Source organism: Panthera pardus, unplaced genomic scaffold, assembly GCF_024362965.1.
Source record: "Panthera pardus isolate Hobbes unplaced genomic scaffold, ASM2436296v1 HiC_scaffold_6, whole genome shotgun sequence".
NCBI lineage: Eukaryota > Metazoa > Chordata > Mammalia > Carnivora > Felidae > Panthera > Panthera pardus.
In genome coordinates, this window is record NW_026526991.1 from 41,830,929 (window position 1) to 41,856,639 (window position 25,711).

At 35.3% G+C, this 25,711-nt stretch overlaps 1 protein-coding gene and 1 pseudogene across 13 annotated transcripts in view; one reads left to right on the plus strand and one right to left on the minus strand.

The window, feature by feature from the left end:
* OSBPL8 (oxysterol binding protein like 8) overlaps positions 1 to 25,711 on the plus strand; it is a 153,113-nt gene that overhangs the window by 76,951 nt on the left and 50,451 nt on the right. For 6 of the 13 annotated variants that reach the window (XM_019455158.2, XM_019455163.2, XM_019455160.2 and 3 more), the window contains one exon: positions 413 to 550. In XM_019455158.2, the coding sequence (XP_019310703.1) occupies positions 413 to 550 (138 nt within the window). Of the gene's footprint in view, positions 1 to 412; positions 551 to 18,392; positions 18,623 to 25,711 lie in introns of those variants that run through there. The other 7 variants (XM_019455159.2, XM_019455164.2, XM_019455161.2 and 4 more) reach the window with 2 other exon arrangements.
* Positions 11,718 to 12,678, minus strand: LOC128775065 (ras-related protein Rab-5A-like; annotated as a pseudogene).

Consider the following 25,711-nt stretch of genomic DNA (forward strand, 5'->3'; position numbering starts at 1 on the left):
ACTCTCAACTGACTGAGCCACCCAGGTGCCCCCATTTTTTTTTTTTTTTTAAATGAAATGACTTTGTCTCTTGCTTATTGCTTTATTGGCAAATGTAAAGAGTTAATAGCACAATGAAAAGGCCATAGTAAACTTTGGAGTACCTTTCATTTTTAGTTGACTGTATTTTCATTTTTATAATGTCTAAATTTTGTGTAATTGGACCCATACCTAGCAATCAGTTCCTCTTGGATTGATGGCAAACTACAATTAAAAGAAAATAAAAGTTATGCAGATTTATTAAAGTACAGAGTTGGAAAACAAATATAACTATTGAGGCTATTTCAATCATAGTTCTGTACCGTATTATTAACTGTGTAATTATGTAAATGTGTAACATCAGTACTAATTCTTTTTTTCTTCTTTCCTTGAGCTGTGGTAGCAAACAGTGACGAATCTCAACATCTGACACCAGGAAAGATGAGTCAGCGCCAAGGGAAAGAAGCTTATCCAACACCAACCAAAGATTTGTATCAGCCATCTTTTAGTCCAGCAAGTCCTCATAGTCAGGGTAAGAAATTGTGCTTTTAATTTAGTTGTGGTTATAAGGGGAGAATGACATTTTAGGTCTATCATAATTTTTTCTTTGTAGCTATTTGGTTTTATGGGTTTTTTGTTTGCTTTGGTCATCTATTTTACTCTTGAAATGAGTTTATTTTCCTTTAGAGTCCTTTTAATTCCTCTTATATTCCCCAGTGTACTTGGTTAGTTATACTGTTCTAATTGAGTGATTCTCAAACTTTGTGGTCTCAAGACTCCTTTACACTGTTAAAAATTATTGGAGACCTCAAAGAACTTTTATGTGGATTAACCTATTGATATTTATCGTAAAATAGAAGGAAGAAATTTTAAAAATGTTTATACTTAATCATTTAAATTTATAATAATAAGCCTTTTGCAGGTTAATATGAATAACGTTTTTATTAAAAATAACTATGTTCCTCCTTCCTTTCCCTCAAAAAAAAGTATTGAGAAGAGTGGTATTCTTTTCCCTCATGGTCTTTCAGACTTGCCAATATTAACATTATGGGCTGGATAATTCTTGCGGGGGATGTCCTGTGCATTGTAGGGTATTTAGCAGCATCTTTGGCCTCTACCCACTAGATGACGATAGCATTTTCTCCAGTTGTATACAACCAGAAATAGCTGACACTTTGCCAAATGTCCCTTGAGGGACAAAATTGTCATTGGTTGAGAATTACTATTTACAATTTTTGCAAATCTCTTTAATATCTAGTTTACAAACAGACACCCAGATTTTCATATCTGCTTCTGCAATCATGATGTAATGATTCGACTGAAGTATATGAACAAAATCTGGCCTCACACACATACATAGTCGGGAAAGGGAGGATTACACTAATAGCTTTATACATAAATGCAAATAGTCTTTGATACACACCAAAATTTGACAAGTTGTAGTTTCTTTTTTTTTTAAGTTTATTTATTTATTTTGAGAGAGAGGGAGGGAGGGAGTGGCAGAGAGAGAAGGGGACAGAGAGAATCCCACGCAGGCTCTGTGCTGTCTGTGCAGAGTCTGGCACAGGGCTCGATCCCATGAACCATGAGATCATGACCTGAGCCTATATCAAGAGTAGGACACTTAACAGAGTGTGCCATCCAGGCACCCCACAAGTGGTAGTTTCTTAAATATTGGTTGCAAAGTAGAATCTGAAACCGCATCAATAATCTTTTCATACTCTCTTAAGTTAAAGTCCATTCATCTCTCTTGAACTTCGAATGGTTCTTTACTCATGCATGATTTTTTTTAACATCAAGCATTAGTCATTTGGGAAATAGTTACTGAATTATGTAGATCTACTAAGTGTTGACACATTTTAAAATACAATACAAAGATGTACTTTATGCATACTTCTCATCTTGTCACACAGAAATGTTAAAACCATCAGGGTTTAAGATGAATAATTTTTAATGCTTCATCAACAACATCTGTAAGTGAAACTGGCCATTTACTGTAAGTGCATGGCAGTGAAGAAATCAGTGACCCTACAACAGTTAGTCTCTTTGCGTTGATTTGTGCTAAGGTGTTAGCACTTTGAACATTGCTTTTGTGCCGTCAGTGCAAATGTCAACACAATGAAAATCTATTATGGAACTAGTTTTAACCTTGCAGACTCTCTAAAAGAGTCTTGGGGACTCCTAAGGATTATGGACCTCACTTCCTAATTCATATTTGATAAATTTCATATCTTGAATTCTGCTTCTTAGCACAGTTTATTTAATCAGATGCTTTGAACTCTCTTGCGGTACTACGGTAGCAATGGTGGAAAGATTTCTGCTTTTAAAACTAAACACTTAAGTTTGGTGTTTTAAAGCTAATGTATACTTAGGTTATCAAATATTTTAAAAATTTAATTTGGAGTCTTAACTATCACAATGTCTCTATAATTATTCGGGTTTTGGGATTGTGACTATGAATTATTCTTTAAAAGTAGGCTTTAGTGACTTCTTTTTAAATGAATATTAATTGGTAAATAGTAAGTTACATGATCATTTTGTACTTTATTTCAGTGGGAAATGTTTAATAAATAATAATTATGATTATTTTAAATAAATTATTCTGTTTGAGTTGTAAGCTGATATTTCAGCTGTTGCTGTATTTAAGCATCTTAAGCTCATTTAGAAATTATTTTAGTGACCCATGTAAACCTCTAATTTTTGCATTTAAAGCAGCTCTAGTGTCAGTTATATCTTAATTTGCACCTGATTAATATTTATGGAGTGAATTACATACTGAATATACTTTTTATTAAAGTCAACCTATTGGCTTTGTGTAACACAAAATATCTTGGGTTTACCTACTGAAATTCCATATCAGAGTTTCCAGGTGTCAGATTTGTTTTCAAATAAGGTAGATTCATTAACTCTTGATTATGAGGAAGATAAACTGCTGGAGGAGATTAACAAGTGTTCTGTAAACCTCTTTGATTTGTCTACAATATCTCAAATACTCTTGCTTAGTATTATCAGCTTGTGAATGGAAAGACTTAAGAGTTCTAGAAACTTACAGTAATAATGACTAACTTTTAATGCTCTTCATGTCTCTAAGTGATTTTTTACATGCATTAGCTCCTAGAATTCTTGCAAGAACCTTATGGTGTATAAATCATTTTCCCTGTTTCACAAGTGAGGAAACTGAACACTTGGTAAGGGTAATTTATTTTTATTCAGATTTGTAACCAAAAATTTCACTAGATAACTGCATTTATGTCCCTCCCATTCTCAAAAAGTCACCAGTTGACTATTGCCTAGAGCAGTGGCTCCTGAGTCTGGCTGTGTCTGAGAATCAATCACCTGGGAGCTTTGCTTAGATACAGATTTCTACTCCAGCCTTTCAGAAGCTCTGGGAGCTGTTTTTTCCTGTAGGGTGAGGCTCTGTATTTATAAAACTCTCCAGGTGTCTCTGATGTAGTAACATTTGGACAAACCGTCGAGAGCTTAAATTCCAGATTCCATAATCTGGTAATCAGGACTCTTAATTTGTCTGATTTTATTCTACCTTTCCAATTTCATTTTGTGTTTCCCCTCATCATGAACCCAGCGGGATGACTTTCTTTGCTATTCTCCCGCAAGACTGCGCTTTTATTTATCCTGGTATCCTCCACTATGGAATGGAATGAATGCCTTCTCCCTTCCCTTTACTTATCTAAACACTTCTCAAATCCCAGGGTGCCATTAGTAAAAAATGGCCTCAGAATAAGGATCCAATCAAGATCAGGCTTCTGTAAGATTCTGTGTTGAGAGTTCAGAAAGGCAGTGTCTCTTGGAGCCTTTCAAAAGGGCTTTAAAGAGTCTAAAAGGTGTACCTTTCAGAATATCTCAGCTAGCCAGAAGAGCTTCTAAGGCTTTTAAGTCTGCTGTCCTACAGCACCATGACATAGCCCAGAGTAGTGAACTGGCTATCTCAAAGAAATCTGTGGATGTGGCATCTGTTAAATTGAGTTAATTCTAATAAAATTCATAAGAGACTCACAATGTTTTTACAAGAATGGTGCTAATAGAAACACCACCAGCGTAGATGGAAAAGGATAGTTCAACTAAAAAGAGCCTTTGTGTGTGGGGAGAATCCCAATCTTGTGTGGGCATGAAGCAGGCTGAGAAAACTACACTGTTGCAAACATGGACCATTTCTTATGAAATGGGAAGACTGACTCAGGGGATGAGTCCAGGAGCCCAGAAGGCAGAGTCAAGAGCCCCAAAGGACTATTTTCAAAGAACATAACTGTGCTTTTTTGTTTGTTTGTTTTATTTAATTAATTAATTTTTCAGAGAGAGCGCACAAGTGGAGGAGGGGGCAGAAGGAGAGAGAGAATCCCAACCAGGCCCCACTCTCAGTGCATGATGGAGGGCTCGATCCAATGACCCTGGGATCATGACCTGAGCTGAAATTAAGAGTCAGATGCACAACCGGTTGAGCCGCCCAGGCATCCCCATAACTGTTCTAATCAAACTGCTGATGACATGTGCCAAGCAGATTTCACAACAGCTGTGGGACTATTTATTGTGCCTTCTGTGTAACTCCTCATCCCCTTCATCTTTTGAACCCCAGTGTCCATTGTAGTCCTACCCCTGGCTTACTACAGTGGGGCAGAGAAGCTATCTTTTGAGGTGATGGGATTTTGGCTTCAGAGGAGGTACATCTGAGAAGCTACATGTGAGGAACTAAACCCAAGGAATACCATTTGCAGTTGCACCTGATTTAAATAATTAGACCCAGCCTTATAGTCAGTGCTATAATAGAATGATGTTTTGGCTTGGGGGAGACATTGAGTGTATTTTGGATGTAGAAGGAATGTGAATTAAGTGGCCTGTGGTGTATTTCATTTTCAAAGATGACTGCAACAATATCTTTCATCTTACATGCCTTTTTTTTATGCGTTCTTGCAACTTGCCCATCAAGAAATGGAGTTTATTCTTCCTTTACCCCTACCCTTTCAACGTGCAGTCTGGAAGCCCAAAATAGCTAGCCCCAGCTTGCTATAGTCATCCCAGCTGAAGGTCCGTAAGAGTGACAAGCCATATTGGGTGTTCTGGCAGATACTGTGTGGATCAGAGACAAGCCACCACCAACCTCAACTTGCCTAATTGCAGCATTGTGAGCAAATAATTTAATGTTTTAAAGCACTAAGTTTTGTGTAGTTTAAGGTACAGCAATAGATAACTATAATAGTAGGCAACACAGTGATTAGAATTATATTCATAAATTTGGAAGAATATAGTACCAATCAGAAGATTCACTACTAGACTGTACTATCTAGGTAAGGTGAATACAGCCTGGATGGGAGTGACAGTTGTAGGAATAAAAAAAGGAAAATTTGTCCCGGATTAGTGAATGATTTGGGTGGAGGCGACAGTGGAAAGAGGGAAGGAAGAATCCGCAATGACTCCTACATATTTTGCTTGGGAAACTAGTTTAAAAGTTTACCAAGATAGGGAACTATGGAGGAAGACCCAAGTTTGGAGGAAAGATGCTGAGGATTCCAGTTTTGGACATGGTGAGTTTGAAGTGTGTTAGAGCTATCCACATGGCATGTTAAGGAGGAGGTTGGCTTTATGAGTTCAGGGTTTAGTAGACACTTCTGCACTGGAAGTGTAGATTTGGAAGTCATCAGCATAGAGTAATTGAGATGGTTAAAACAACCATATGCATCAGTTTAGAGATTCCCAGACAGTATTGTGTTTTAAATGAAGTAAAATAGAATCAAAAGATCAAAGCTTGTGTGATCTGTGAAATTTTTATCTTCATACACTCATACGTGTTCTTATGTAAAATATATTTCTCATTGTAAGTTGTAAAAAGTTTGGGAAGAATTGAAGCTTGAGAAAAGTAGTTGGAATACCATCCTAAAAAATGTCAACATTTAAGGATATGATGGAGAAAGTATTGGCAGAGGAGCTTTGTAAAGGAGTGTTGTATCCCAGAAGAATGAAACAGACAGTTTTATGAGGGAGGAAGAGTGACCTGTAGTTTTACGTGCAGCTCAGAAGTCAAGCCAGTTAAGAAAAATGATCCATTGACCAGATATCATTGCTAACATTTATGAATTCAGTTTTGGGGACAGTGATGAAGGCAGAAGATGAGAGCAATAAGATGAGTAAGAAAGATAAGGAATTGAAGACAGTTGGCAAACTCTTTAGGAATTGTGCCTTTGAAGGGGAGGAATGTGTATGGTAGCTAGAGAAAGACAATGGGGCAAAATTGATATTTAAGAAAGGCGATATTTGAGCATGTCCAAATGTTGACAGGACAAAGTCAGTAAAGAGAAATACATAATTAGTTGGGCAGGTCTCAGAGGAGGCAACCATGATGGGGTTCAGTGTGAAGGTGAGGTGTTGACAGGCCTAGGAACACAGCTGGAAAGTGGAAGAACCATGGTAGTGGGGTGCCCGATAGTGTTTGGGCCTCAGTTGAGGTTGATATTAACCTGCCTCAGTGTGAGATTGTCTTCTGTGAGGTTAGGCTTTACTAGGTATGTGCAATAAAAGTGGCAGAGTAGGCATGGGATGCTGGCAGGGGAGTGGAGGTTTAATGGATGAGTTTGGTTAATTGCTTCGGTGGAGGGGGTGGGATCTGTAGGAGGAAATGTCAGAATTAGTGGACAGCTCAGTGTGTAAGTAAGTGGCTTTGGGGGCTGAGGCAAGCTCCAACAGATGAATACTGAATTGATAGAATAATGGAGGGTTAATGTAAATGGAAGAAAGGTATGGAGAGTAAATGACATTGTCAGTAAGCTCCTCAGGAAAGAGATTGTCCTTTTAAAAAAAAAAAAATACTCATCTGTTCCTAGCATACATAGTAACTTGAACACGGTAAGTACTTTTGTGTTGAATAACTGAATGAATGCCTATATTGAGCACCTTTTATGTGTTAGTCCCTGCCCTTGTGAAGCTTTAGTCTCATTTTTTTTTTTTTTTACTGAATAGATGCAATTCTGGGGGCAATGTTCACCTGTTCTCTAACATGAATCTCATCTATGATATTGTTCCCATGTTTGCTAAAGAGAAAGTCCCACAAGAGAGTGGATGACAATGCATCAGGAAAAAATGGCATTATATTGGTGCCATTTGCTGAACTCTTGCTATTAGCTACCATTTATTGAGCACTTACCAAGTTTGGCTAATATGCTAAAAGTCTTATGTGCAAAATTATATTTAACTGTTGAAACAACCTCATAAAACATAGAAGCAGTTACTCTGCTTCACAAATGAGAAAACTAAGGATCAGGTATGTTAAGACATTTGTTCAAATTCACAAAACTAGTAAATGTCAGAGGCAGTTTTCAATCTCAGGACTGTCATAGCCTATAGTCTTAATACTCCACTCTGCGGGAGTAAATTACAGGGTCAGCTGTTTTCTTTTTGTTTTATACATGCTGTCATGTTAGAAGTTTGTTTTGCTGGTACTTTAGAATGGCAAAGAGTCTGATTGTTCCTGTTTTCTGGCTGAGTCTCCTTCATGCATATTGATTCATACCAATTTAATGTAGGTCATTATCCCTTAAAAACAGTTAAGTTGTTAGTTGTTTTTTTTTTTTTTTTTTTTTTTTTTGTGGTGTGGTTTCCTTCCATTGATTTAGGATTTTCTTTTTTTTTGAAGAAACTAGGGAGACTGATTCTTCTCACTAAAGCCCACACATATCAAGATAGTCTTTTATTTGTTATGTGTTTAAATAATGGTAATGAGATTATTCCAGAACTTATTTACATGCCAGATTTTTACCTTAAGTATACCAGTTTCCTTAAAAATAGTTTGAACTTTAGAATGATTACAGTCTCTTAGATAGGATGGTATTTGTTTTATGCTGACTTCTTTGACATATTTTATGTAATTCAGTTGTTTGTCAAGAAAGAGAAATATGTATATTTATTAGGTTATTGTCTCCCCTTTCTTCTTCTACTTTTGAATAAGAACAGTGCCCAGGGAGCCTAGAGACTAAATTATAGTCTCACATATACTCTGTTCCCTCTAGAGAACATTTGCAGTTGTTATCGAAGCTTGATGAGTTAACTGTAGTTCATCCTGTAGCTACCCTTTCATTCTTTGGTCATAAAAAGCGATTTTGCATACTTTTAGTTTTATAAAACCATCTTTCAGTTGTAGTGCTTTGTGAGAGAATATAAAATGTTGTTTTGTCAAAACTTAAAGGAGTAGGTTTCAAATTAATTTTTAAATGTTAAAAATTTTAAGACTTTTAAAACTAAAAGTTACCTATTTAATCAGTTATCTGCTTAACTAGTTTTAGCTAAATTAATTTAGACCATGCTTGATTTATCTAGACTTGAATTAAAAGGTACATGCTTTGAATTAAAGGTACAATGAGTTTCTGTTATCCTTTAGTAAATTCTCTGAAACCTCAAAGTCCCTTCACCTTGAATGCCCTGGTAGCATTAAACATGATGTGATGGGTGTATATCTACTACTTAATAGAAGACGTCAAAGTAAAGGGGGATTTTCTTTGCAGAGTTTACTAGTGCGAAGATGTTGTACCGTATTCCCCAGGGTGACAGTTTTAGACATCGCTGGTATAAGTCTCAGGTGACACCTTCATTTAAGTGGTTTATAGACGAAAGGAGACCAAGAAGTCAGTTTCCTCCATGAATCGAAGCAGTTCCTCCTTCCTTGGTAAGCTATTCCTAGGATCAGTTCTTAAACACTGATAAGACTCTAGACACGTAACAAATGTGTCTTGAATGTATGTGCTGTATTTCATGAAAATTGTTTTACCTGAAAGAGTACTTGAATTTATCCCCACCATCTTTATTTTTTTTTTTTCTCCTAAATGCTGTGCTTTGATTAGTAGCCATAGGTCATTTTCATTACAAATAGTATATAAGTTAGAGGTTATGTTAATTTTCTTCTGAGTTTTTGAATCCTCACTGTTGGACTTTTGAAGTTATTTCTTAAGACAGAATTGTTTTCTGTTTGAAATTCCTTGTGTTCAGATAGTTGCTTCAGAGGTATGGAAGTTATTAAATAATTAAAAAATTAAAATATTTGGCAAATTAAAAAAATGAGAACGCAATATTTTTCTAAATCCCTCCTGTGACATGTTGCTATATCTGTGTTTTTCAAATGTTCCTATGCTCCTGTAGATAAAACTGAAATACTTTGAAAACATTTATTGAAAATAATTTAGCTCTGTTTTAAGCATCTTTGCAAAGATGAGACGAGTCTGTCTTACCATTGCCAGACCTTGTTAATTGCTTCTTTAACAAAGCAGCAAGATTAACATTAAGAGTACTAAAGCACTGTTTTTCCTATAAATGTTCTCTGTATTTGTGTATGCATGTGTGTATTTAATTAAAATACATGCGTGTGTACATATTTATATTTACTTAAGATATGTATGTGTGTGGGGGCGCCTGGGTGGCTCAGTCGGGTAAGCACCCAACTTTGGCTCAGGTCATGATCTCGCAGTCTGTGAGTTCAAGCCCTGCATTGGGCTCTGTGCTGACAGCTCAGAGCCTGGAGCCTGCTTCGGATTCTGTCTCTCTCTCTCTCTCTCTCTCTCTCTCTCTCTCTGCCCCTCCCCTCCTCACACACTCACTCTCTCTCTCTCAAAAATAAATAAAAACTAGAAAAATATTTAGAAAGGTGTGTGTGTGTATGTTTACTTAAGATAACATTAAAGAATTATAAGGTACTACTTGCACTAGTTTCTCAGTGCTTTTTCGGTTGGGATTTCCTCCCATTTGTTTCCAAAGTCTGAGAGGTTGAGATCACCTTCTTAGCAAGACTGGTAAAATAGTTTCACCTATAGAGTTGATTGCTACAATTTTCCTTTCCTAATTTGAGGCATGGAGAGGCACGTTTCTGTATTATTATAGCAAGATGATATGAATTTAATTTACCAAGGAATATTTGCATAATTTCTGAGAGAAAATAAACAGTTTCATAGAAATTTTTCGGTTTTCATTTTGGTTGTTGTAAGTTTGAACATACATAAATTTTAAGAGTGAAGCAGTAAGGGGGCCTGGGTGGCTCAGTCAGTTAAGCATCCAACTCTTGATTTCAGCTCAGGTCATGATCTCATTGTTCCTGGGCTTGAACCTCACATCAGGTTCTATGCTGACAGTGTGGAGCCTGGCTTGGAATTCTCTCACCCTCTCTGTCCCTCCCCTGCTCATTCATTCATTCATTCTTTCTCTCTCTCTCCTTTTCTCTTTCTCTCTCTCTCTCTCTCTCAAAATAAATACATAAACTTTAAAAAAGAAGAAAGAATGCAACAGTGAAAGTTTAGCAAACTCATATTTTCCAAGTGAAGGAAGGATGTTTGTGACAAATGGACATTTCCTCCTATGGAGTACAGGATTTTCCAAGGGTCTCCTCCATCAAGCTGGCCTTTATTTATTCTGTTTGGTACAGAGTTCTATACTAGAAAACAAGACAAACCAAAAATGATATTTTCAGCCCCTGCCTTGAGTTTAATTTATAATTAGGAATTTAGGGACAACATGAGTTGTCTTCAATATAAAACTAAACACTGGTGAATGGTTTTCCTTACTAATTCTGAATTACTATAAATGTACAAGTTGTGCTACCAGTTCAACACTTAAATAGATTAAATCATCTCTGACACATGGTAGATTTCATACTATAAGGAAAATACCTAAAACAGTGCAATATACTGAACTGATCAAAGTAAAATGAACTTTGGAAAACAAGTCTGCAAGATTTTTGCTAACATACTGCAATACTTATGTTACAAGTTACTGGTACATTGTTTATCATGGTTGTAGTCCTTGTGGGAACAAATTAAGCCCCTTCCTTTCAAAGGGAGAGTAAGGAAAAATTAGTTGTTTCGTAATTTTGTATACTTTTAAGCAACTTGTAAATATCACAGAAGAGTAATAAACATTTACAGAGACTATAGTGCAGTACCTTATTTATAGTATGGCTGAAGATCAAATTTCAAATAATCAAGTTTGAATGTACATAATTGTTAGTGCATTGACAATAATATGTCCAAGGGGAACAAAAGCCCCTTCTCTGCTCCCAGACAACAAAACCTGTGTATAATGGCCAACAATGATTGAACAGAAATCACAGATACCTGGTTTGTTGCATTTCTGTTGAAGAGTTCACATGTTTGAAAGGAACACGGTCCGTTAAGATGCATTTATTAGGTTTCATATTCCTAAAACAGGATGAGGTTACATTAGACTTTTTTTTTACCCCATTAAAAATACCAGGACTGGCTATAATTTAGATCCCACTAATGTTCGTTTATTCCCCTTAAAGATGTGGGTTTGTTTTCTTGTGGTTAATTTGTTAAAATATGGAATGTACGTTTTAAATGTGCATACTAAGAGAAATTACCGGTTGCCTGAATACTGTAGTTAAACAAAAATGTTTTTAGAATCTTTTCTAAAAAAAGTTTTTTGAAAAACCCTAATTGATAAGTTCCAAATCTTTTTCATAGAACTGGCTGGTTAACTGTGGGTTTACATCCTCATTTATGCCTATCCATGGTGATGAGAAGTGATTCCCCCTAACCATCCACAGAAACATATGCACATACATAGCTCTCATTCCCCCCTCCTCCTTCTGAAACATTAGAGGGTCACTTGCATGTTATTAAAAATTAAGTTCAAAACACTTAAAATAATTCTGTATTAGAAACTTGACTCTGTCATAGGTCTCTTTTTGAAAGTCATACTGGGCTGGTTAAATGCTCTAATTCCACTGTCCTTAACATTTAAGAAGCAGAAGAATATTTCAGCAAGCTCAAACTGGAGGTTTAGTAACTACAACACTGACTCCTGGTTGGCTGCATGGGTTTAGTAAGGTCTACCCTTTTTCCTCTGGCAGAATTTGCTCCTGGTTTCTGTGGTTCATTCTTGCGCAGCGTTTTAGCTACTGCCATGAATATTTCATTTACATTCATCGATGTCTTAGCTGATGTCTCCATGAATAATAAACTGTTGTCATCTTCGTAGGACTGTGCTTCCTGGAAATCGACAGCCCTTTCATTTGCAAGGTCAGCCTTGTTTCCTGATAAAGCTATTACATTGCTTGGATTGGCTTGTGTCTGAAGTTCTTTAGCCCAGTTTTTGGCTCTGCCAGAGGACTCATCTGTGACATCATATACAACTATGGCTGCTTGTGCTTCTCTGTAGTACATGGTGCTAGGCTATGGTAGCATTCTTGACCAGCTGTATCCCATATGTCAAACTTTACTGTTGTGTCATCAAGGCACAACAGTGTCTTATGGTACTCTCTTGAAATTTATGAAATTGGCCCTTCACAAAATGCAGTTACAGGCTTGATTTGCCAACAGCAGACTCTCCCAGAAGTACTAGTGTGAACTGGCATATATTATTTCCAGTATTTGGCCTGTTGGGTCTTGGTGCTCCTCAATTAGCCATGTCCAGATTTGAAAGAAGGCCCTAATTTTCAGTGTCTTAAATGAACTTCCAGGATGCAAGGTGTCAACTTTTTTTCTTTCTGGATGTAAAGAAAGCTGAAACTGCACCATGCAGAGCCATGGGGATAAAAGCCTCCCTGGCAGCAGGTCCCAGGCATAACCTGAGAAGAGGCTGAGGCTGTCTGAGGCTGTCGCTTACCAGGTAGCATATCTCCTCCTCAGGCCACCCCCTTCAGACTCGGATACAGTGTTTCAAGATTCTATTTTTAATGTGTGATTGAACTGTCAGCAAAGTAAGGGAATTAGTAGGAGGGGCAGGGTTATTGAGAGTGGGAATCCAGAGAAATGATGAGCTCTGCAACCAGCATTTGTCCTGTTTTCTGAAGGTCTGAAACTTGAGTTTTAGCAAGAAAAAGGGACAAAAGGCCTGCAGCCCATTCATGATGGAAATTTGGATTGGAGAGCTCTCCATGTGAAATTACAAGTCCTTCTTAGTTAAAAAACAAAAAACAAAAACAAACTTGGAAAACATACCCATAGAGGAAGACACTAGTGTGTTTGCCTTTCTTTGATGTGACTCTAGGTAGAACGGGGGAGAGAGAGAGAGACTCAATACTTTGAGAAACACAATATACTCATGTAGGCTTGGAGCCAGAATTCACACTGTCTCTGTGGCAAAAACAAAAACATCCCTCCATTTAGTTTAAAATGATCTTGAGTTTTTAGTATTCAAAGGGGCCTAGACGAATCAACACAGATACTTGTTACACGAGAGTTTTAAGCACAAGCCTCCAAAAATTACATATGAGCTCATAACTAAAAATCAGTAAACAAAATAGCAATGAGATATCATCATGCACCTATTAGAATAGCTAAAATCCGGTACACTGACAGTACCAAATGCTAGCAAAGATGGAAAAATGAGGAAAAACATGAGGAGGCAAGGCACCGTCAGAATCTACACAAACTACCTACCATCCAAACCAATATCTGCACCAACTGGAATTATAAATGACAGAATGTGATTTACTGGGTTGAAGGCAATATTGAAAGATAATGCTGGGAACCTTTCAGAATTGATGAAAGACAACAACCCTCTGATTAAGGAGGCCTCACAATTCCCAAGCAGGAAATCTAAACAACAATAATAGTTTCAATGCTAATACTTGACAAGCAGGAATGCTGAAAAGTAATGAAGCAAGCATTTAACTTAGTGTTAGAAAAATAATAGAATGAACCTGAAGTAGGTAGAAGAAAGGAAATAATAAAGATAATAGACATAGGTGAGAGTTATCAGGAAAGATAAAGTTGGTTGTTTGAAAAGACTAATAAGAAATATCAAAATGAGCAGGATTAAGGGGGAAAAAAGTAGAAATATTTTTAGGAAAAAAGACACAACTAAAAATGTAGGCAGCAACTCTAGCCAATAAATTTGAAAAATTAGATTAAATGAACAAATTTCTAGAAAGAGTACTTCCCAAAATTTATTCAGTAATAGGAAATTCTAGTGATTTTTATTATCTAATTAGTAATATATATTATCTTTACAAAGACATCATAGGCTCAGATAAATTTACAAGCAGGTTCTACTGAATGTTTAGGGAAAAATATAATTCCAATATCACATTAATACTGTATTTCATTAAGTCTAAAACAGTACCCGTCCTCTGGCTTTAACATCTCTGAAATTGGGTTAGATCTTTAATTGATAGTGTTTTGCAATCTCCATTGGCAATTGTTAAACACTTGATATCATCTCTGAATTTGGGATCTCTTTTACAATGTAATAATATCCATCAGTCTTCTTCTCCTCATATTTTTATGACATCTCTGAAGTCAGGAATGTAGCTGATAGTTGATGGCATCTTAGAATAGAAATGGACAAATAAAAATTCTTGTATATGGAAAGCAGACATTACAAAGAAAAGCTACAAGATATTCTTGCTCATGAATTTAGATGAAGTTCTAACAAATTATTAGCAAACTGTTGAATCAAGCAAGATATAAAGAAATAATACATTATAACCACAGTGGGGTTATTTCAGGCATTATAAGGATGGCTTTGGTATTAGAAAATCTGTGATTGTCATTTAACATACAGATTATAGGAGAAAAACTATGTTGTCATCCCATTAACAAAATGTATTTGAAAGTTTTAACATCCATTATGGTAAAAAAAAAAAAATGTAGCAAATTAGAAATAGGAACAAATGCTTTCTTAACCTTGTAACAATTAGGAACAAGGAAAAAGTGTGTACTGTCTACACTTCATTACGATATTGTACTTGAAATTTAGCTAGTGAATAATGTAAAAAAAATAAGGGAGGAAACAAAATTTATTTGCAGCTAGTGTATAGTTGTTTATATAGAACCTCTCCCAAATTCACAGATAAATTATTAAAATCATTAAAAAATTACTGAATATATGTTAACTCCAGTTCTGTGTACCAGTAACAAATGGTTGGAAAGATGCAGTTCAAAAAATGCCACTTAAAACAACAGAAAATAAGGTGTACATAGGCATACATCTAATAAATCTAACAGAATATCTTTATGTAGAAAAGTATAACATTAAGATGATGTATTCTCAATAAATGGAGAGATATATTTTCAATTAAATAGACATACCATGTTTCCAGTAGGAAAATTCAGTATTATTTAGTATGGCACTTATCAAATTGATTTTATCTGTTCAATGTATTTTGAATCCATATCTCAACAGGATTTTTTCATGATACTTGATAAGATTATCCTAAACTGTCTAAGGATAACCAAGGGCAAAGAAGAGTGAAGACCCTCCTGAAGAATCAGAGCCAGGCAAGGGTCAGGGGTTATTTAGTACTTACCATAATGCTCTGGTAAGTTAGACAGTAGGTGTTGGTGCTGAAATAAAGACAAATGAAACACAACAGAGACTTAGAAATAATGTTATTCATTAGAGTTCTACATGACATTGTGTTAAAGGCAAAACTGTGGAAACAGTAAAAAGATCCTTGGTTTCCAGGAGTTAACAGGGAGGCAACAATGAATAGGCAGAGCACAGAAGGTTTTTATGGCAGTGAAAATACTCGGGATGATACTGTAGTGATGGATACATGTCATTATGCATTTGTCCACACCCATGGTATGTACATCAAAAAAAGTGAACCCTAAGATAAGCTATAGACTTTGATTATGATATGTCAATATAGGTTCATCAGTTATAACAAATGTATCACTCTGGTGAGGGAAATTGATAATAGGAGAGACTACATATGTGGAGAGCTATGTGGATATATGGGAGATCTCAATTTTGCTGTGAACCTAAAACTCTAAAAAATAAAATCTTAAAAAAAAAAAAAAAAATCAGTGTACTGGAAGTATACTCACCTTACCCAAACATCACGGCATGGGGCAAAGAGGAGAAACTTCACCAGTGTACTATCAAGACAAGAGCCAAATTCAGAAAAAAAATTGGGCAGAGTTCACCCAAACAATTTTTCCTTGGTTTACAAAGAAATAGTACAATGGTACAGGACTTTTTGGGTGATGACAGCTCTTTTATATTGAGTATCCTGTTTCCTGTATCACCTTTTGCTATCACTTTTTGATAGAATATGTACTGTAGTACAGCCATTTTCAAGTGGTGTCTTTTGAGGGAAGTAAGGCCTGTGGAAAATAAGTGAGTATTTTCTAAGTTCTCCCAAGGATTATGGTGCATGGTTAGAGCTATTATAGATGTATGGAAGAAAAATTACTTCATTTTGAAGAGTGGACATTTTAGTGCACTAGCCCTAATGAACCCTAAGTGAGAGGGACTACTCTAGTAAATTATTTGAAAATATGCATGGAAAGTGAATTTTTGGTCTTGCATGTGTAAAAATATCTTTATTTTACCCTAATATGTAATTGATAGTTTGGCTGGGTATGGAATTCTAAGTTGAAAGTCATTTTCCTTTCAACTTGAAACCATTGCTTATACTGTATTTTTGTCCTAATTCCAGAATAATTGCTGATATCAGTAGCTTAATCTGATTTCTGATCTAGAGGAACTTGTTGGTATCAATTATGTGCAAAAGGATTCTTTGGCATAAATAGGGCTGGTTCTCAGTTTTTGTCATTGCTGGTTTGTGATTTCAGCTTTGTGTGATCTGCAAAACAATAACTCTTTGTTAATTTCATGCTTTCCAGTGTCAAATATATGTTGTTGATGTATCCTGTCCTGGATACATACTTGTGGGATACATACCTATACCTTTTTATGGTTTTAAAAAATTAACCCTTTATTATAATTTTAGTTGAGTTTTAGGAGGGAACACATTAGGTTAGTGTCTTTATTCTGCCATTTTAATCTGGAACTTTGCTAGATTTTATATATATTCTCCAGTTTGATCCTTATAACAACCTGATAATATAGGTAGTAGTATTTTATAAATGAGAGGACAGAGACCCACATAAATTAACTTAATTGCTTCAATGCATCCAGCTGGGATTTGAACCCAGGCAATTTAATTTCAAATCCTGCTTAACCATTACACTATAATGCCTTGAGAGGCAAGCACCACTGCATGAATTAATTATAATTATTTCTCTCTTGTCTATAATTAATGGTCATTTATATTTCATGACATGGAGAAAAGGAAAAAAAACCCTCAGATCCCTGTTGTAGTTGTAATTATCAACCATTAACTTATTTTTACCACTAATTGATTTTGAAATGCCTTTGCCCAAGAAAGATCACGTTACATAAAGGAAATTGAATTTGTTTGTTGTTAAATGTCCTGTCTAGTAAAGAGAAACAGTCTTGGACTATACAGGATGCTGTTGTATAGGAGTAGAGAACTAGCCTGGAGCCATATGCATAATAAAAGGAAGGAAACTGAGATCTTATGGTAAAGTACCTGTAAAAATGAACCACTAAGTCAGTTGTAACTGAGTTAGTTTTTCAACTAAGAGAGTGTATTTCTAGGTTGGAACTCTGACCAGAAAAAATTCAGGATATATAGAGGAAGTAATTGACTAGAGCTTTTTAATTTCAATTAAGGTAGAATAAGGAAAATGGATTTTAATATAACTAGGAAAGAATTCATTGAAATGTTAAAGGTTAGTTATAAAGAGAGCATAGTGTATTGTTTTGGCTGTTGGTACTTTCCTGTAGATTTAATGATGTGAGATAATACTAGTAACTTAGTATTAACCTAGTAAAGAAAGATATTTCCATTTATTATTGTGATAATAAAGCTGCATTTTACTTTAAATAGGAGAATTTTAAGTGCAAAATCCTCATTGGTAGATGATATATTTTGAAAAGTTTAAATGCAGTGAAGACGAACTATAGCAGCTCATTATCTGTTTCAAGGAAAATGTATTGGAGCATTCAGCGTTATTATGGTGTCTTTTCAGTCTTTTCTGTTGATTGGTTTGCAGTAACGCTGTCAATGACTCCTGTATCTTTGCTAGAGGTAAAACTTAAATATTTATTTTCTGCTTTAGCTGTTAGAATCCATCAAAATTGCACTTGAAAGAGTATCTTTCCTTATGAATTCTTAATCATGGCTGAGGCAAGCAGTAGGTTAGATATAGATCTAGAGGTGTCAGGAAAGATAAACAGTGTTGTGTTTATATCCATTTCTAAAGTAAGCAAAAACTAGAAAGAATCGGAAGAGGTGGGAAGTGTGGCGGATACTACAAAAACATAACGGATGTGAGAAAAGGGTTGCATTTTACTTCATCCTGAATCTCTAAGTATTGATCTTGCTTTGTTTTACTAAGACACCAATTCAGTTCAGGGCATTGCTGGTTTGATAAAAAGGAGAAACATTAGGGGAATAGCCTTTCTTGTTTATCAGTTCATTAAAAAAAGAAAAAACCCACTAGCATGGCTTAATGCCTTTTCTGTTTATTGCTGATCTGAGTCTCTGGTCCTTCTCCTTTGCTGTTAAATGTGTGTGTCCTTTGTTTGTGCTGGTGGGTTTCGCTACATTTGGATTTGAGAGAAAAGCCTCTTGTTGCTGTACTGATCTAATTAGCCTTCTGGGTGAACGTATACGTTAAATAGACCTTCTAAGCCATGAAAGAAGAGAGCTCACAACAACGTAGATTTTCTTCTTGTACTGTGTTTTCGCCTGTTTTATTTCCTCCACGAATTGATGGCCGAAAGCTTGTCCGGAATGCTTCATTTGGAGGATACAATGAACTTTCTCCTTTATTGCCAGGTTTGTTTGTTTAATCTTGCACTTTTTTCTTAATTCCTTGCCGACTTTTCATTAAACTAGTATTTTAAAGTCTAAAAACTGCTTTCATTTAAATGAAACAGATTATATAGTGAAAGGTTCAGTTTTAGTGACTGCTGCTATATGGCTTGGCTTTTCCATTTTTTCTCTTACAATCTCTTAATCTCAAACTTGAGAACTAGTGATTCAGTGAAGTACAAATCTGGCATGCTGATACCATGAATCTTTGTTTAATTGTAAAAATAAATATCATGACCCTTCGATAAAATTTAAACATTTTCTGGACTTGAGATAAATGTAAAATTCTATAAATAAACAAATATCTCTGAGGCTTTTGCAAATGAAACCCAAATATCTAATATTGATACTTGTTTGGCTGTTTTCTGCAGAATAGTAGCTACGTTACAATTGATGTTTAGTTTAAACTTTAATTAGCTCAAGTCCTGACTAAAGTGAAATTTTCTACCTGAGTATAATTTTTGAAATGCCTCCCTTCTTGTTAGATGTATTTGTGTATAATTAGGTTTTGCTAAGAAATTGTTATTTTTGAGGTAATATTTTTAATATTGCAATTAGCCATTTGACAGTTAAGATTTAGACATTAAATGATTAATAAGATGTAGATATAAATTGGTCTTTTATTGTATGAAAAAGATTTATTGTAGCAAATATTTGGATATAGATTTTAAAATATTTAAAAATCTTTGTTTTCCTTTCAAAATTTTAAATAAATCCTTTCATAATTTTATCTATTCTTTTGAGGTTATATTTTTCTTTTAAAATAAAAATATTCTTTTAATACTCCTGACAAAGAAATACTGACTGAAACTGGTGCTTGCTTTGACCATTTATATATTTTTCTGACACGTTTTGTTAAATTTGAATTATATTTTCTACTTTCACACAAGTATTTTTTCTTGGCTTTTTGTGAAGATTCGTGCTGACAGGTGGTTATATGCATCATTTTGAAATACTGAAACACCTTATGGAAGGTGTTACCTGGACAATTAATTTATTATAAAGTCACTGATTTCATTTTCTTGTCCAACAGTGTTTCAAAAAAGAATTGGAAACCATAGGCCTGAACTAAGTAGCATAAGCTGTAAATAGCATTCATAATCTGTGTTTAGTCTTCTCAGTATAGCATGGTTACTGTCATGCTTCTTATGTTCTCAGAATGGTGTACAAGTACCTTTTAGTATTTGTATTTATCAGAAGTGGCTTTTAAAATACAACGTACTGAAATTTTTTAATGTTATTAAATACTCTATTTGCTTTTACAGTGTGACTTAGTTCTATTTCTGCATTTGTCTATTTCAGTTTTTAGCCAGCAAGGTTGCTAGCAAATGTTTGCTAACCTTCATGCACTGAGTCTACTTAATATTAAAGAATAATCATGTGACTCTACTAAACAACAGAAAACTTCACTTTTTAAAAGTTTGGTATTTACTTAATTAGGTAACTAAAGGCAGAATTGTCTGTTTATCTTCTCAAAGAATATACTAAAGTTTACCCTGGATTGATTTATTTGAAAGAAAAAGTAAATGGTTATCTTTGTTTTCTGATTCTTGAAATAGAGAAAATCATATTCATAGGGATGCTTCCACATCCCCTTTTTACAACCAACAGTTGTATTGCAACTAGCCATGATAGAAAGCTATTTTCAATATATTTTATCAGCTAAGAAATAGAATGGAATTAGGTACTTCAAAGAAGTGGCTTTTTATGATGTTGTTGTTTTTCCAGTTCAAGAGTAGAACATAGGAGCTTCTGGGTGGCTCACTCAGTTGAGCGTCAGACTTTTAATTTTGGCTCAGGTCAGGATCTCAGGATCATGGGATCAAGCCCCATGTCAGGCTCTGCACTGAGCATAGAGCCTGCTTAAGATTCATTCTCTCTCTCTCTCTCTCTCTCTCTCTCTCTCTCTCTCTCTTCCCTCTGCACCTCTCTCCCACTTGCACATGCACTCTCTCTCTCTCTCTCTCTCAAATTAAAATAAATAATAAATAAATAAACAAAACAAAACATATGTTTCTTCTGGGACATTTCATTGTACTGAAAAATAAATTTAGATGCATTTATAATTATAATTAGATGCATAATAATGTCTATCTGACATTATTAGAGGAGAGGTTCTCCACTAGTGACATTGAAAGATAATTTTGTCTTACTATTTTGAGCATAACCTTCTTTTCATTTTAGCTTCCTTGGGAAAAAAATTACTTTTTTGTCACTTGTACCTTAACAAATATGTTGCAATTATATGGAATTATTATGGAAGTATGTAAAAAATTATACTTTATCAATGATGATAACACTTGTATTTTGTTAACAATGTAGAAGTTAAGGACATCGTGTTCATTTGTTTAAGAATAATATTCCAGGGACACCTGGGTGGCTCAGTCAGTTAAGCAGCCCAGGTCATGATCTCACAGTTTGTGGGTTTGAGCCCCACATCAGGCTCTGTGCTGCTAGTTCAGAGCCTGGAGCCTGTTTCGGATTTTGTGTCTCCCTCTCTCTCTGCCCCTACCCTGCTCACACTCCATCTCTCAAAAATAAATAAGCATTTAGAAAAATTAAAAAAAAAAAAGAATATTCCATTGGATTAGTAGGAGGAAGTAAACTCTGTGTATTACTACACTACTTGGAAATATCTTTATGACCACAGATTTAGGGAAGACTTTAAGACCAGAAAGCACTAACCATTAAAGGATGAGATGACGAAATTTGACTACATTAAAATTAAGAACTGTTTATAAAAAAAAATACATGGAATAAAAAGACAAGCCATAGAATAGGAAGTTATTTATAAAACACAGTTGGTAAAGGGCAGTATCTGAAATACATCAGAATTGCTATATAAATCAATAAGAAAAAGATAGGCAATAAGTTGTGTTTTGTTTGTTTGTTTTTTAATGCACAAACGATCTAAAGAGGTCCTTCACAAAGAGAAAGTTAAAATGACTAATGTGAGAAAATGCTCAACATCGTTAATAGTCAGGGACCTGCAAACTAGAACCTTATGGATATATACACACACATATATATACACACATATACGTACACATTGATAATACACACCCAACAGATCAGCAAAAATAATAAGTTTGTCAATATTGATGTGGACATGAATAAGGAGAAAGGAGAACTCTTACACACTATTAGTAGAAAAATAAACAATTTTGTTATCCTTAAAATTGAAGACACACATATACTATAAGCCAAAATTTCTGCTTCTAGGTTTAAACTTAGGGAAACTCACGGACATATTTGTGTGTGTGTATATATACATACATATATACATATACATATATATATACAGTGTGTGTGTACACACACACACACATACATATGTTGACTAGGATACGTTTCAGAGTATATTTGTGGCACCATTGTTCATAAAAGAGACAAACTGGGAACAACCCAAATGTTTATCTACAATCAATGGATAAATGGTGATATAGTCATGCAATAGGATTCTAATCATCAATGCAACTGAATGAAATACCTGCTTGACATGCTGGTAAAGAATGTTTGCAAAAGTCAAGGTAGTTACTTTTGAGAAGAGTGGATTGTGATCAAGAATGGCACTGGGAGGTGGGGAGGATCTTACAGGATTTTGGCAATTCTGTGTTTTTTATTTGGGTGGTAGTTATGCAGATATTCACTATATACATTAAATTACACATTTATGTTTTATGCATTTTTCTGAAGCTGTCTTTCACATATTTAATAAAATAATTGCAAGTAACAGAGTACACTGTTGTTATTTTTTGGATCAATTTATCAAATTTCTGTGTTTGAAAGGGTAAATAAGGATTAGACCTTTCTCTTCAGGAATTCACAGTCAAGTATGGAATATGAACATGAAAAATAATTGAAGCAGATTGCGATAAATATGGTAGTACAAATGTATGAAATGCTCTATGTCTCAGAGAAGAGGACTGCTAACTATGCCTACACAGTCAAAGCAAGGCCTATCAGAAGAGGTGGCCTTAGGTCTTCAGAGGTACCCTGGCATTCTAAAAACAGCATGAATTTTATTTTACTATTTTTTTTAATTTTATTTTTTTAATTTGAGAGAGAGGGAGAGAGCATGTGCGTGCAGGGGAGGAGCAGAGGGAGAGGGAGAAAGAGACTTTCAGCAGTTTCCACACCCAGTGCAGAACCTGATGTAGAGCTCTATCTCATGACTGTGAGATCATGACTTGAGTGGAAATCAAGAGTCTGAAACTTAACTGACTGAATAACCTAGGTGGCCCATAAAAACAGCATGAATTTTAAAGTTAGACCTAAGTTTCTATCTGCTCTGACACTTTGACTTACTGACATTAATCAAATTACTTAATTTCTGGGAGCCTTGATTTCCTCAATTCTATAAAATAGTTAATATTTGGGATTTTTTAACAATTTTTTTTGTAATGTTTATCTTTGAGAGAAAGAGAGAGCATGAGCAGGAGAGGGGCAGACAGAGGGAGACAAAGAATCCAAAGCACAGACCCCAGCGTGAGGCTTGAACTCACGAGCTGTGAGATCATGACCTGAGCTGAAGTTGGACACTTCACTGATGTAGCCACCCAGGCACCCCAACATTTGGAATTTTTTGTGGTGTTTTAAAGATTAGAAACTAAAGCACTAGCATAAGTGTCATAATCACAAATGTTCTTACAAATGGATATTGGTTGCTTTATTGTTTTCATTAATGTGTTACTTATCATTATTGATGAATGAATCAGAATTAGGTAGAAAATTGGTTAAAGGGATATAGACTAAGTGAGGAAGGATGTCAAAGTGGAAGTCTAATAAACTAATGGAATAGAGAAGGCTGGGTGAGTTTTTATTTTCATTTTTATTTTTCTCCATTTAAAAAAAATATTTATTTTGAGAGAGAGAGAGAGAGAATGCTGGTGGGGGAGCAGCAGAGAAAGAGGAGAGCAAGAATCCCAAGCAGGCTCCTTCCACACTGTCAGTGCAGAGCCCGACAGAACCCAACATAGGGCTCGATCTCATGTACTGTGAGATCATGACCGGAGCTGAAAACAAGAGTTGGACACTCAACTGACTGGGCCATCCAGGTGCCCCTATTTATTTTTTAATTGATGCATAACTTACATATAGTTAAATGCACAGCTTTTTGAATTTTAAGTTACACATAGACACGTGTAACCAGTTCCCAAATCTGCAGAAGACTCCCTCATGCCCCTCAAATCAGTTCCTCCTACAACAAAGATAAACCACTGTAACAACCTCTAACACTATAGATTAGATTTGCCATTGCCTGAACTTTATATAAATGGCATCATACAATGTGTGCTTTTTTTTTTTTTTTAATGGGAAGACATGGCTTCTTTCGCTCAATATTTATGTCTGTTTTCTGTAATAATAATTGGCTCTTTTTCATTGCTGTGCAGCATTCCATCGTGTAAATATACTGCAATATATTCTATTAATAGCCATTTGAGTTGGTTTCAGATATTGGCTATTATGAATAAAGCTGCTTTGAATATTTTTGTACTTTCTTTTGATATATATACAACCATTTCTTTCAGGTATATCTAGGATTAGAATTGGTTTGTGTAGAATACCCATATATTCAGATTAAGTACATACTTTCAAATAGTTTTCCAAAGTAGTTATGCCCCTTTATACTCTCATCAATAGCAAGTAGACTTCCAGAGTCTCCACATTCTCATCTGTACTTGGAAAGTGTTAGCCTTTTTAGTTTTAGCATTTTGATGGGGATATAGGTCTCTGTATCATTGAGGCAGTAGGGAGAATAGCAGGAAGATAATTTACTGCTAAAGTCACTGATACACAAACTTGATAAAAAGTCATGATCTGAAACCGTTCTGCTTTTTTTTTTTTTTTTTTAAGTTTATTTATTGATTTTGAGGAGTGGGTGCACAGGAACAGGGGAGGGGCAGAGGGAGAGAAATAATCCCAAGCAGGCTCCGTGCTGTCAGTGAAGAGCCAGACACTGGGCTGGGTCTCACAAACCAGGAGATTATGACCTGAGCCAAAATCAAGAGTGAGACAGTTAACCAACTGAGCAACCCAGGCGCCCCTGTTCTGCATTATTAATAATTATGGTCAATAATAATGTGTCATAGGCTTTAGGATTTTGTCTATAAATATCACTTTAAAAAATTAAAGGAGTGGGGCGCCTGGGTGGCTCAGTTGGTTGAGCGGCCGACTTCGGCTCAGGTCATGGTCTCACAGTTTGTGAGTTCAAGCCCCGCGTTGGGCTCTGTGCTGATAGCTCGGAGCCTGGAGCCTGTTTCAGATTCTGTCTCCCTCTCTCTCTGTTCCTCCCCGCTCGCACTCTGTCTCTCTCTCAAAAATAAATAAATATTAAAAATAAAATAAAGGAGTAATTTTAAAGTATTTTGAATACCCACACATGGTGGAAAATAAAAGCCTAAGAAGTAGGCTTTTGCTTCTAATAAATATGCTTTTATTTTACACGTCTTTAGGAAACCAGCTTTATACAGACTAAAGTGTCTAGAGTGACACTTTGTGCTTTGCTTATTTTGGAATTACCCTTGAAAACTTAGTGTACAATCTGGCAATATTTCCTTTTTAAGGCTTTTGAACATTTTTGTACGTTCCTTGCACATTATGCTGATTATCTACTTGTATTTATCCTTAGTTGAAACTCCCAAGTATTTGACCAGACTTGGCATCTTGCTTTATCCCTCTATAATTTTAAGTAACTTGGGAGTCATCAGGGCCAGCTTCTAAAATAATGATTGGCAAGTTTGAGGTATAGAGAATCTTATAAAGTGGTATATTCATTTACTGGGTTTGGCAGGTAATATACAACAAAGGTTTATGATGTCCTTTTTTAACATTAGAAACTTTCTGTGAGACTTATTTGCATGTCAAAGTCTATTCAGATTTATAACTTTCACTTTTGTTTTAATTTACTATTACGCTTTTAAAATAATGTGTGAAAGTAGAATGGTTTCTACTTCAAAATGGGTGTTAATCTAATAAATGGATTGGGCTAGATTCAACTGAAACCCAAGATCTCAGTAGAGAAATTGAAGTGAAAGTCTGTTCTTGTGAGAA